This window comes from Colobus angolensis, unplaced genomic scaffold (genome assembly GCF_000951035.1).
Source record: "Colobus angolensis palliatus isolate OR3802 unplaced genomic scaffold, Cang.pa_1.0 Scaffold112, whole genome shotgun sequence".
NCBI classification, from domain to species: Eukaryota; Metazoa; Chordata; class Mammalia; order Primates; family Cercopithecidae; genus Colobus; species Colobus angolensis.
In genome coordinates, this window is record NW_012112253.1 from 985,158 (window position 1) to 999,532 (window position 14,375).

The following is a 14,375-nucleotide window of genomic DNA, read 5'->3' on the forward strand; positions in this document are numbered from 1 at the left end:
GACATTGCTCCAATTTTGCCCCCTCCCTTTTTTTTTACATACTCAAAATTAAACATCTTTTCTTTTTTGGCTTCTGCATTTTGAGTCATTAGAAGACACTCCAAGTTCACAGGAGAAGTCTCCCACATATAAAACGTTTATGGTTTTGTTTTTCCTGGTTATATCTTTGATCTATTTGGAGTTTGGCCTGGTATAATGTGTGAGCTATGGATCTGAGTTAGTATTTTTAAACTAGGTCCATATTTCACGAGATGATTGGTCAAGTGGCATGCGTGGTTTATGCCCTCTCTCCTGCTCCTCCAGGACAGACTGTCATACAATCGCACCACTGGATTTGCTTGTTTTTCTGTTTATGATTATTGGAATAAAACCAGTTTTCCTATCTAAAAGTCCCAGCTAAGGTAAACCTAGTAAAGCTTTGTCTCTCCTAGCCAAAGAGGAGGGAGACCAGCCACAGATCATGATAAAGGACAGGATTCCCATAGATTTCAGGAAGAAGGCCCAGTGGAGGGGGCAGAAAGAGCATTTTCCCCCTTGAGCAGTCTTCCAAAAGGGTGCGTTTTTGACAACTGGTCAGTAGCATGTTCACAAACTGTGTGTCAGGCTGGTGGTATAGGGCAAACTCCAGGCAAGGAGACGTCTACACAAGATAGCAAAAGGAAGAATCTTTCTCATGAGCTGTTCCCCACCAACCAAGGAGCAGCCCCTCCGCCCCACCTGGAGTTTCATTCTGCTTTGTCCCCAGGGGTGCTGAGTAAGGTGGTTAGCTTTTCTTCTCGCTTCTCTGCATCATGATAGGAGAATTCCAGTAACTATTACCCTGACTCATGGTGCCAACTGAGAAGGGCACAGGGTTGCCAGGTGATACATGGCACTCAAGTAGACATGAATTTCAGATAAACAGTGAATGCACTTTTAGCTTAAGTATATCCCAAATATTGCTTTGGGACATGCACTATACTAAAAAAAATTATGTGTCATTTTTCTGAAATTCAGATTCACTGGGCATCCTGTATTTTTATTTGCTAAATTTGGCAACCTGAGTAGAATGTAAAGAGTTGGGAGAGGAAAGAATGTGACCATTTCAGACCTGTGTCTCCCATGGACTAACTTTGCTGCATGGAAAAGGGAGATAGAAGTGTAAATAAGTCCCAAACCTCCAGAGGACAAGACGAGTCTATCTCCCCATCTCTCCCCTGCTCCAAAGAGTCCAGCTCTGTGCATCAGAGGAATATTTACCTGCAAGGCACATTAGTTACATGGATCATGACTTGACAAGAATGTGCAGAGGGAGGACGGCTGATCATGTTGAAGGCCACTGAAAACATGAGATGGCAGCCACTGCCCAGAAGGAAGCCAGGCTGCACTTTTTGTTTGTGTTTTGCAGATTGATCAAAAGCAGTTCAACAAAATCTTAGAGCTGATTGAGAGTGGAAAGAAGGAAGGAGCCAAGTTGGAATGTGGGGGCTCAGCCATGGAAGACAAGGGGCTCTTCATCAAACCCACTGTCTTCTCAGAAGTCACAGACAACATGCGGATTGCCAAAGAGGAGGTACAAGGGGGCTGTGGCAAGACTGCGACCTGCAGGGCCTTTCGAACAGGAGTCCTTCCCTAGGGCCCAGGGATCCCAGAAATCCTTGTGATCTGAGAGTTTTTTTGTTTTTGTTGTTGTTGTTGTTGTTGTTGTTTCTGTGTGGTCTTTCCCCTCTCCTTTGGGGTCCCTAGGGAAGCCATTTTGTCCCTGCTTCTGGTGAACTCCAAGCATGATACAGCAGGTACCTTGTTTGTTCTAGCTAGTTTTCACTCATGGCTCACCCTCTCTGGGGAGAAGCAAGCCCTCTCTGATCTAACACACCGGGTCCCTGTGTCAGTCATGCAACTGCAGTTGGAGAACTGTTGCCACCTGTGGGTTTTGCCAGGGATCAATTCAAGAACCTGTGGATTCAGGGCCCAAAGCCGCCTTCAGGGGCCCCCAGACTAAACTTCAAGTGTTCACTCAAGGAACGTGTCACAGCTGGAATTCTTATTGACATTTTCCACTATGGACATCTTGGAAATGAGGGAAATTAAGGAGACTCCCTTACTCCCATAAAAGTGTAAATCTTTGTCTTTTAACCCCACTGTTATACCAGATGGGAACTGGTTCCCACACAGCATTTGTAAGAGGAGAGCTGGATCCCGGGAGGTTAGACCCTGGACATGATCTTTTGGGGCACATAAAAGGATGAGTCCCTGCCAAGGGCTTTCTGGGGCAGGTATTTTAGAGATGTCTTCCTCGAGATTGTTATGTGCGGTGATGGAATAAAGCTGAGCTCCTTAAACATCCCTGTGACGAGAGGTCCTGGGGAACCTGGAAGGTATTTTGGTAGGCCAGGCACCATCCTGCCGGCTTATAATTATGTCTAATATTGAATCAATTACAAGCTCCCTGTAAAATCACCTTTAAATGTTCAAGCCTTAGTTCTTCCATTTCCTTTTCTTTGCTATATCACAAACTGTGGTGACTATTGTGCCATTCCTTTCTCTGGTAATTGTTACGGAAATGTTCTAGGGTATCTTCATTGGTTGAAAACACAGCTCCAAGAGGTAGGAGCACAGTCTTATAAAGTGCCTGCAAATATCCTTCAAGACAACTCTCAAAAAAGTTACCTAAAGGTTTTGTCTTGTGTGCATCTATGGGTTACTCCAAGACTCTCTGGCTGGGTTTCTCAGAAACCCTGATGACAACGAGACATCTTAAACATAACAAACATTTTTTGTTATTATTTTTTATTTTTGTTTCATGTTAATCCTTCCCTTCAGTCTTCAACGGTAATTGCAGCTAAAGAAATGTTTCGATGTTCTTTCTTCTCTAATCATCATTTTTCATGCATGTGTGTGCTCTGGGTATATGAAAAACGTGTAAATAGAAGGAAATGCTTGTTCACAGCATGCATTTCCATTCAGTCATGCCTCTCATTGCCATTCTTGCAATTAATCATAGATTTTTGGACCAGTGCAACCAATACTGAAGTTCAAAAGTATCGAAGAAGTGATAAAAAGAGCGAATAGCACTGACTATGGACTCACAGCAGCCGTGTTCACAAAAAACCTCGACAAAGCCCTGAAGCTGGCTTCTGCCTTAGAGTCTGGAACGGTCTGGTAAGTTGACTGTGTGTGTATTTCAGCTCTCCTGAGTTGCTTCTTGCTAAGTTCCTTATTCTTCTATTAACTGAGAGTTTCTCATTGTTTACATTGTATATTATATACCAAGCACTATCTCAGTGCTTCCTTCCATCCTCATGACCACCTTCTGAGGTAGGTGCCATTATGTCTCCATTTCATAGATGAGAAAATTGAGGCACAGAGAGATGAAGTGACTTGCCCAGAGTCACACAGCTAGCAGATGGCTGACAGGGCTCCAGTGCCTGTGCCTGTGACCCCTGTGCTGTACTGCCCCTCCAACTTTGTTTTCCATTCTCATTCTAAAAGCAGTTCATGCCCATCTGCAAAATAGCTATACCAGTCCCTGCCTCATCAGTAATTCTGCAGATGATGTTTTGTGATCCCCATTTTAAAGATTAATGAATTGAGGCTCAGAGAAGTTGAGCAATAAGCCTGGAATCATATAACCAGGAAGCAGGAGAACTTTAGGGTCAGATCTGTCTCATTTCAGAGCTAATTCTTATTCCTCTACACCCTGATTTTTCTTTCTTTCTTTTTTTTTTTTAATTAGATGGACTCTCACTCTGTCCCCCCAGGCAGGAGTGCAGTGGCGCACTCTCAGCTCACTGCAACCTCCACCTCCCAGGTTCAAGCAATTTTCCTGCCTCAGCCTCCTGAGTAGCTGGGACTACAGGCTCATGCCACCATGCCCAACTAATTTTTGTATTTTTAGTAGAGATGGAGTTTCACCATGTTGGTCAGGCTGGTCTTGAACTCCTGACCTCAGGTGATCCATCCATCTCAGCCTCCCAAAGTGCTGGGATTACAGGCATAAGTCATCATGCCTGACCCTCTCTTCTTTTTTCTCCCCTTATCATTTCATTCCTATCCCAGTGAAACACACTCTGTACTTGAGGATTTCCAAATGCTGCTGATGGGAAGAATGAGAAGACAAAAGTTGAGAGCACCCTGTGTTTTCATCATGGAAGCTTTGGCAAAAGACTGTTTATTAGTCAATGCCCTGCATTGGGAGCTCAGTGGCTGCAGTGCCAGGAGCCAGGGGGTCTTCTCCAGATGACTCTGAACTTTCTTCCATTATTTTCTAGGATCAACTGCTACAACGCCCTCTATGCACAGGCTCCATTTGGTGGCTTTAAAATGTCAGGAAATGGCAGAGAACTGTAAGTGTGTCCATCATTCTGAGCCTGCCATGGGCTGAATACAAGATACTAGATTTGCAGGCAGTGACTCAGGCTCCAATCTGCTGACCGCCCCCCTCCACCGCCATCCTGCTTTGTCTGGGCCAGCCGTGTCACTCTAGGGCTAGTGGGGACCCATCCCTTCCTCTCTCCCACCCACCACCCCCACGGTTCCCACTCCCTTCCCCAGCCTGCCCCCCTCCAGACCTCAGCTTTTGTGTCTGCCCAGCACCCATGATGCTGGGGACGTTCAGTGGATACTTGACAGAAGCTCCCTGAATGGGGACACAGGCAGAATTGAAAAAGTGTATTTTTTGCCAGATGTGGGTGTCATTATTCACACAACTCCCCACTCACAGCAGTAAAGACACGTAAGGCTGACCCAGGTAAGGCTCCTACCTGTTGGGTCCTTTTATCTGAGCCTAGCAGGGGCCCCTCCCAGCAGGCATATGACAACACCTCCTGCTAGGCCTCTGCGGCCCTCTCAGTACATGCAAGCCCACTGCAAATCCCTCCACATGTGTGTGCAAACCCACTGCAAACCCCTCCGTGTGTGTAAACCCACTGCAAACCCCTCCACTGTGTGTGCAAACCCACTGCAAACCCCTCCACTGTGTGTGCAAACCCACTGCAAACCCCTCCACTGTGTGTGCAAACTGATCCACACTTCCTTTTTTGTCCTGCCTGCTGGGAAAATGAGTTCCCTAGGTTTAGATTAAGAGGTGGAACTTCTTGTGTCTGGCCCAGGCCCAGAGCATCCAGGGAGTGGAGATGTGTAGTTTCCAGCAGGACACTATCTTCTCTCGCCTGCTCAGGATTTTATTAGCCTGTGTGGACAAACATTTTGTAGCATCAGTGTTCCCAAGGAACCATCTGTGACAACACCCCAGGTTCCTGGGACATCTCTAGGGATCCAAACTCTTCCTTTTATTTCACCAGTCTGTCCTATTTATATACAAATGTACTCCCTTGTACTTGTTTGCACTTCTTCCAGCGGGAACAGACTCAAATGCTTCCCCTCACCTTGGGCCTTGGTTGGGGCCTTTTTGTGGCTTTCTTTTGAGATTCTTAAAGATGCTGTGAAGGGATGGGCCTGGCTTCCATCCCTGAACAGATGCTCTTGACCAGTATATGTGGAATTGGGGTCCTGTCCCCCTCCCACCTCAGTCCCGCTTTGTAGTCCATCCCTGACTCTCGGCAAATACCCCAAGGCGTCTGCACATGTGAGTGAAGCCTGCCCATTAGACTCCCCCTTATCCCTATGGCTGGCTTCCTCTTCAGGGGACATCAGTAATTCTTGGCCATGAAACCCCTTTGCAGAAATTGCATTTCCTCCCTCTAGTGGCCTATTTGTATTTGAGTTCTGTGAGCCCCTGCTTCATCACTTCTTACACCTGCCCCTCCAGGGACAGGCAGCCGGGGCTGGGGTCACCAGTGTCCCCTCTTGGGCCCTCCAACAGCAACAGTACTGGCAACAGCTGGGATTTGCTGAGCACAGACTCTGCGGCAGGCTCTGTTGAGCTCTCTGTGCCTGTTCATACCGTCCTCACACCCATCCATGAGATGGGTCCAGCTGTTTTCAGATGAGAAAATGGCACAGGAAGCTGGTAAGTGACAGTCAGAAATGAATGCTGGCAGCTTAGTCCTTGGACCCACCGCAGTGCAGGACCTTGCTCAACCGGGGTCACCCTTGTCCACCACCTGTTCGTGAGGCCACCCAGGGCTTGCGTGGTCATTTATCCCCTTTCATCTGCTGCCTTCAACCAGCTGGGTCATTAGGGCTGGGGAACCTAGACCCCACACAGTCCTCCTCCCAGAGGCCAGATACAGCCTCACCCCACAGCAAGAACTCCAGTCCCCAAAGCAAATGTCCCTGGGTATAGAAGCTGCAGGGCCCTCAATCCCTGGTGTGTACGGCTTTGCACTGGTGATTCGCCCTCATTGCAGCCTCCCCTCTTGCCACCCTGACAGTGCTTTCGGCTCCTTAACACCCCCTCGCCTGGCACAGAGCAGGGCTCAGGGAGGACTCACTGAACACAGCCCATGTATCCTCCTGCCAGTTAGCCACCATCGGGACTTTTTTGAATGTCTGTTTTTTAGACCCTTGGCCTGTATTTTCTCAAGGCTTTTGATAAAATATTTAAAAATAATTCACAAGGAGCCTAGAAACTGCCTGGAAAACCAATTTCTGTTTTCAGTTGTCTCTAATTAATGTCTTCATGTTGCGAGAAGTTCCCCTTTTTTAATGCTGGAGCGTCGTGTGGGGGATTCCATGGTTTTCCCCGTCCCCGGCCACCTGGACTGGGCTGGCTTCTGGCCGCCCACCCACGGGTCCCTCCGGGAGCTGTTTCTGTGCAGGTCTCAGGATGGAGCCTGAAATTCCTCTTCCTCCTGGGCGCCTTTCTTCTTAATAAAAATGATACAGTAACCAAAAAATCTACACAATAGAGATATGGAAAGTCAAGGCTTCGCTCCCTGACCTTCAATCCAATTTGTTAGAGGTAAACGTTGTTCCATCATTCATTTGCTCATTCATTCTTTTATTCGCTTGGCAAATATTTCTTGAGTATCTTTGATTCACTAGGCAGGATGCTAGGCTCTGAGCATATTGCAGTGAACAGCACAGCCACCAGTCCCTGTGCCTCCTGACATTCTGGTGAGGTTTAATAGGAGTAAGGCTGGGCTCATGAATAGCTTTGAACTCCAAAATGGATGAGACTGGCTGAGAATCCATTTAGGAGGTGTTCCACTGGGTTGAATAAGAGCAGCAAGAATTTGAACCAGGACAGCAACTTCAGAAATAGAAAAAATGAGAGGAGCTATGTATTTATTCTTAAAGGAATGCTTTACTACTACTGTATGTGTCAGTTATGTGTTAATTCAATCTGATTTTATCACTTTGTTTTCTTTTCTTTACTAACTTGAGAAATCATTGGCTTTGAATTTTTACAATGCGACATTATATTCTCACTTTTTAAAGTGTATTGTGCATTTTATTTGCATACAATGGATTTATATATGTGTGTTCTTTTCTGTTTTCAAATGAAATGGGAGCAAGCTACATTTTGTTATTGAGACTGGGTTTTGGATATCCTTCCATTCTTTTTATTGATGATCTTCTATGAGGAACTTTTGTGTATTTCCAAGGGGTTTTGCTATTACAAACCATGCTAATGTACTTCCTTGTGTATACATCTTTATGCACTTGTGGGAGATTGTTTTCAGAATAAATTCCTAAAATTGAGTAATCTGCCACATGAAAAATGGGCTTACCACTGTTTTGGTAACATTTCTTTAATCATGATGGCGTTGAGCACCATTTTTACACTTATTGGTAATTCGTATTTCTTTTTCTGCAAACTAACTATTCCTGTCCTTTGTTGATTTTTCCATTTGGTTATTTGTGTTTTTCTTGTTGGCTTGCAAGAGCTCTTTGTATATTAAGGAAAATCACACTCTGATCTTCATACAGTGTTGTAAATTTTTTTTTCTAGTTTGTCATTTGGGAGTTTTGATGGAGTCTTTGCTCTACAAAAGTAGAATTTAGTGTTCTGTTTATGGCTTTTATATTTTGTGTTATATTTAGAAAAGATTATAAAATAATTCACTTATTTTCATGGGTTCTGCAACTATTTGTTTTAGGAAATGACCTAAAAATCTCAATGGCACCTACCATTCATTTTCTGCCTAACACATGGTAGGTGCTCTATATGATTATCTGTAATTGTTATAATTACAAGGAGGTGATGGTATTCCCATTTGATAGTTGATGAAGTTGAGGCTCAGGGAAGGCAAAGAACTTACCTAAGCAACATAGTTCTAAGCCAGTGGTTCTCCAACTTGAGTATGCATCAGAATCACTTGGAGAACTTGTTAAAATACAGATGTCTGGGCCCCATCACAGAGTTTCTGATTCAGTACATTTATTAGTTTTTTATTGCTCCTACAAGAAGTTACCATAACATCAGTGGCTTAAATAACATAAATCTATTATCTTATAGTTCTGTAGGATAAAAATCTGACACAGGTCTCCCTGAGCTAAAATCAAGGGCTGCATTCCTTTTTGGAGGTTCTCAGGAAAGAATCTGCTTCCTTGCCTTTTCCATCCTCTAGAGGCTGCTGACATTCCTAGGCTGGTGGCCCCATCCTCCATCTTCAAAGCCAGCACTGCTGCATCTCTGAACCTGTTTCTATAATCTCATTTTGCTCTGCCTCTTCTTCTGCCAGTTTTAGGGATCCTTGTGATTACACTGGGTCTTGCCTGGATGATCCAGGATAGTCTCCCTCTTGTAAAGTCAATTGATTAGTAACTTGAATTCCATCTGCAACATTAATTCTTCACCACGTAACCTAACGTATTCACAGGCTTGGGGGATCTGATTATGGATACCTTTGGGGAGATCCTTATTCTGCCTACCATAGTAGAGCTGGGGGAGGCCTGAGAATCTGCATTGCTAGCAAGTTCAGAGGTGAGGCTGTTGTTGCTGGTCTGGGGACCACACTTTGAGAATCATTGGTCTAAGGGAGGAGATGGGATTCTGTCACAGGTCTTTTTAACTACAGAGACTCCAGTGGCCACCTCTAGCTTCATCTCTTCCTAAACAAGCACACGTTTTTCTTCACCCGACAGCAGATCAAGCATTTAGAGGGATTTAAATCTCTCCAAAGCTGCCTCTCGGGTCTTGGAAGGGAAGCTACCCTGAAGACAGACCATGGTGCCAGGGAAGGATCACCTGAGCCCTGCAACATTTAAAGAAAGGAACTACATCAAGGATGTGAACCCAAAGGCTGTGGACTCCCCGTGTCCAGTCTGTGCTAATGTCTGCTTTCCTCACGCCCCCTAGGCTGGCCTCACTGTCTGACAACTGGTTCCCAGCTGTGCACTCTGAGGTCAACTTCAGGCACTTAGTGTTCTTCCCTCTGGTCCTCTGGCCACATCCTCAGCCAATGGCTTTGGGCCTCTGCCTCTTCTGTCTCCTCTTCAAACAGTTCCCAATTGACATCTAAAAGTTATAAACCCAGTGTAATTTCTGCTCTTCCCTTGTTCACACTCACCCCACCGTCCACCAGGCCCTCTCTTTTTGCTCTCTATTGCCATCCCAGGGAATTCACCTCCTTATTTTTTTTTAAATCGCCTTTATTCTCCAAAGGTAAACCATTAGTCCTGGCTATTTCAAAAGCATCACACACAAGAAAACCTTGATATTTACATTTAAGTCACATATGCAGCTACTAACACTTACTAGTGGTGTTATAGTCCTGGCTATTATTCCATGAAGTCGTCACATTTTGACCTTTTGCATAAGCCTCCAACGGCCTGATGGAATGATGAAGCATCAGAACAGTTTCTACACAATGGCTAAGGGACGTGCTCATTTTGAATTTTCCTCTTTTCCGTGATCACAGAGGTGAATATGCTTTGGCCGAATACACAGAAGTGAAAACTGTCACCATCAAACTTGGCGACAAGAATCCCTGAAGGAAAGGCGGGGCTCCTTCTTCAAACATCGGACAGGGGAATGTGGCAGATGAAACGTGCTGGAGAAAAAAATGACATGTCTGACCTTCCCCGTACACATTCTTCTGGAGGCTTTACATCACCTGGAGTTGAATGATTGCTGTTTTCCTCTCACTCTCCTGTTAATTCACCAAACTGGGGATGCCCATATGTTGTCTGTGAAATCGCAGTCCTGCCTTGGGAGGGAGCTGTTGGCCATTTCTGTTTTTCCCATTAACCCAGATCCCGGAGACAGTGAGATACTCAGGGCGTTGTTAACAGGGAGTGGTATTTGAAGTGTCCAGCCATTGCTTAAAATGCTTTGCCGAATCCGACTCCAGTAAGAATGTGGGAAAACCTCCCTGCGTGTTCTGCAAGCAGGGCTCTTGCACCTGTGGTCTCCTCAGGGTGGACCTGCTTGTAGAGCAAGCCACGCCTCTTTCCGAGGTAAAAGTGGGACCAATCCATGGGAAAGGACTCACAATACGTTTGGTTTTTTGTTTGTTTGTTTGTTTGTTTTAAAAAAAGAAGGATTTCACGGTGAGAAACTTTTGGGAAGTGCATACCGTGGAAGGATGTCAGGGTCTTTGTGGATTGCACATTGACATTGACCGTGAGATTCAGCTTCAAAGCAATACTGCCTTTGGAATAGGACAGAATCAATAGCCTAGAGAGCTTAGTCAAAAATGATATCATGGTCTACCTTAATCAAGGCACTTTCTTAAGCAGAAAATATTGTTGATATTACCTTTGCTGCTAAAGATCCAATATTCTAACACCACAACAGCATAGCAAATCCCAGGATAATTAACCCCCTCATTTGACAAATCAGAGCTGTAATTCGCTTTAACAAATTATGCATTTCTATCATGTTCACTAATGGCTTACGATAAGTCTATATAGTCTTCCTTTTCTCCAGTTCTGTTACCCATTTTAGATTAGTAAAGCATACACAACTGGAAAGACTGCTGTTATAACACAGCCTTGTTATTTTTAAGTCCTATTTTGATATTAATTTCTGATTAGTTAGTAAACAACACCTGGATTCTGTGGAGGACCTGGGTCTTCATCCAAGTGGCCTGAGTGTTTCACTGGCAGGTTGTGACTTTTTCTTTTCCTCTTTAGGTATCCAAATGATGATGTGCAATTTCATGTTTTAACTTGGGAAACTGAAAGTGTTTCCCATGTGGCTTCAAATACAAAAACAAATGTATTATTCGGATACTTTTATGGTTACTAACTAGTACTTTCCTAATTGGGAAAGTGGTGCTTAAGTTTGCAAATTAAATTGGAGAGGGCAATAACAAAATGAGGCCCCGTATCAGAACCAGTGTGTGTATAAGGAAAACCATGTATAAAATGGGCCTATCACCCTTGTCAGAGATATGAATTAGCACATTCCTTGCCTTCATCAGCTAACACTTATCACTCACACTACCAATAACTTGTTAAATCAGGATTTGACTTCATACACTGAATTTTCAGTATTTTATGTCAAGTAGCTATAGACACTAACCTTGATAGTGATATGTTAGAGGGTTCCTATTCTCTCATTGTACAATAATGTCTTTAATATGAAATGCTACATTATTATTTATAATTGGTATAGTTAATGTATCTTTTTATAGTTGTAAGTACACAGAGGTGGTATATTTAACCTTCTGTAATATACTGTATTTAGAAATGAAAATATATATAGTGTTAGGTTTCACTTCTTTTAAGGTTTACCCCTGTGGTGTGATTTAAAAATCTATAGGCCTGGGAATTCTGATCCTAACTGCAGATCGTGTTCCACAATGCGAAAATGATAAAATAAACTTGGATATTTGGGAAACATTATGCTTTTTCATTTAAAGATCAAACTCATTTGAATTCTGTGGCAGGCCTTTCTCTTTCTGAGACCTGTACAAAATGGCTGATATTAAAGCAGGATCAATAATGTAAGCATAAAATTACATTTACTCTGTCAATTGGGCCTAGTGCTTTGCCTGACTTTGAAACCCATTTCTTTGGGCTCGGGTTGACCAAGCAAGGAGCTGGGCCTCAGAGGTTCATATCATAGCTGACTGAGTTTCAGCTGTCATCTAAGCTGCCTGAGTCTCCGTTTATCATAAAGTGGTGATGATGTCAGTGAGGGAAATGGTGGGGAGGACTGCATGAGGATTGACGGACAGCATTGTGCCCCTGACTGTGAGCACAAGTGTCTGTTTTTGTCACCTTTTCCTCTGAGGATCTAGAGAAAGGATCAGTTTGGGTTTCACTGACCTCAAGTTTCTAAAGCTTCTAACCAAGAAGCCTCAATCACCACCTTGTGAGCTGACACTGACACTGGATCAAGATCATTGCTGGTACTGGGGTATGTTCTTGAAGCCTAACCTGTGCATTTGATGTAGAAAGCCCAGATCAATTTGACATGGGTCAAAGTGGTGGCAAAGCACCACCTCTTTAACAAAAAACTTAAGGGAGGCTGGCATCAGATCTCTCGTAACATATGCACTTACGTTAAGAGAATTTAGACACATTATTTAGAGACATCCTATTTCTCAATCCAAATGCAAGCAGAAAACTATAGGAGAAGGAAATTTTCCCTCATTTGGTGTCCCGGAATGTGACTCCCTGAAGGGAGCCATTCTGGGGACAATTGGAGGGTGTAGTGTGCGTGTGCACACATGCATTTGTGTGCCTGGTGTGCGTGTGGGGGTTGGCACACTCTCTAGAAGTGGACCCTTTGGGATGTCCTAGCTTCTCCTGCTGGTGGATGAAGCTTTGCTCCTTGTTCCTAGGTATGAGCTTGAAGGGGGTTCATGAAGGGCGTTTAGGAAGTTGTTCAAGGAAGACTGTCCGAGGAAACTGCGAACTGGGCTGAAAAAAACAACCAGAAAACACAGAAGGAGCTCTCAGCCACTGTGCCTTCAAAAAGAGAGAAAAGTCAGTTCAGAGAGGTGGCTTCCAGCTGACCACCCACCTCAGGAGGGGTCATTCCAACCTAGGGTGCTGAGAATCCGGGTGGGAATACCAGCAAAAGCTAGAGAACCATGGGTCAGCCAGCCTTAGGAAGAAGTGGAAAGGAATCTTAACTTACCTGCAATAACCTTCCTATGAGAAGCTGTGGCTAACGCATGCCTAATGGCTAGAATTAAATGCTGGGAATATAACAGGCTCAACACAGGTCATCCGCGTGTCAAATGTTCCTGCTGTTTTCTACATTGGGGACATTTCCTAGCCTATTCCCAAGCTCATTTAAAAGGGAAGTGGAGGTGCCCCGTCTTACTCGGCCGCGTCCCCTCCAGCGGCTGCCCGGGCCCTGGGCCTGCGCTCCCTCGCGGTGGCGCCAGGTGGCGGGGCTGCGGGCCCTGGAGGGGCTGCGCCTCCGTCGCGCCGCTCTCTCAGCACTGAGGACACCACGCCCTGCAAACTGTTGGGAACTTATCTGTAGTAATCACACTGCTGGCTCCTGCAAACTGGTGTGAGGCCCTCAGGGGTGAGAACAGGATTGCAGAACTGCGCTCACCCTTTTGGAAACTCGTCCAGTGGCAGGAGCAGCCTCCCAGGAGCAGAGCAGAGCTACTCGGTGGTCCCTTCGCCAACCAGGGACCCAAGAAGCCGCTCAAGGAACGGTCCCGCGGTGTCCGGGAGGTCCTGTAGGAGCCCTGTAGCTGCCCGGGTTCTGTGAAATGTCAGTGAGGGTGGGGGAGATTTGAGCTAAATCCTGGGAATATGCGAGTCATAACATTCCAGGAGAGGAGCCTAGGGCGCTGGTCCTGCAGGGGGTGGAACCCTCTGCTTTTCCTGAGCAGGCCTTCTCCCTGGGTCGACATGTGGAGCTCAGTGTGAGGCCCTCCTGCAGCGTGGACGCGGATCTTTATGGTCTGCGTTTATATATTAGCCTCAGCAGCCTGATGACACCTTTATGAAAGGTTGAAACACGATAAATTACCAATATTCCATGTTTTATGTATTCCCCCCAAAGCCGACAATTAAAAATGATTCACCAAACAGCAAATTCTCTGCATACATCCATAATTGAATTAGTAAAATCCATGTGATGGAGGATGTGCAAACTGCAAATCGTCAACGCTTTAGAACTACGTATTTCTGTATTGCCCTGGAAAGAACTGTACACAAATGAATATTCCCTGTCTTTTTAATTTTTATGGCCGGAGTGTATGGGCCACATGTAGGTTAGGGGCTGATCTGCTGATTTTGCTGCCACTAGAGCAGAGGGATAGTGAAAGCGGGGCTGGGCGCAGCAACGACCAATCTCATCGCCGCGCTTGCCCCGCGTGGAAGGAGCCGGGTGCCCGAACCTGAGGGAGAGACCTGGTACTAGAAGGGCCCGCGAACCCCGGCGTCTCCAGGGGCACGGGGGTTGAGCACGATCGCCCGCGTTTTACGGCTAGGGAAACTGAGGCGGCCACCGAGGGGACGCCTCGAAACCATTCCGGGGAGAGCTGGCGGCGGCCTTGCTCTGCGAGCTCTTCGCGCCACTCGCCCTCCCCGCCCGCCCGCCGGCCTCAGGATTGAGGAAGTGCGTC

At 45.6% G+C, this 14,375-nt stretch overlaps 1 protein-coding gene across 3 annotated transcripts in view; it reads left to right on the forward strand.

Moving 5' to 3' along the window:
- The window catches only part of ALDH1A3 (aldehyde dehydrogenase 1 family, member A3), a 36,062-nt gene extending 24,393 nt beyond the window's left edge, over positions 1-11,669 (forward strand). For all 3 annotated transcript variants that reach the window (XM_011957481.1, XM_011957490.1, XM_011957497.1), the window contains 4 exons: positions 1,388-1,552; positions 2,984-3,141; positions 4,251-4,325; positions 9,750-11,669. In XM_011957481.1, the coding sequence (XP_011812871.1) occupies positions 1,388-1,552; positions 2,984-3,141; positions 4,251-4,325; positions 9,750-9,822 (471 nt within the window). In that variant the 3' untranslated portion in view covers positions 9,823-11,669. The remainder of the gene's footprint in view (positions 1-1,387; positions 1,553-2,983; positions 3,142-4,250; positions 4,326-9,749) is intronic.
- Positions 11,670-14,375: the final 2,706 nt, after the last annotated feature.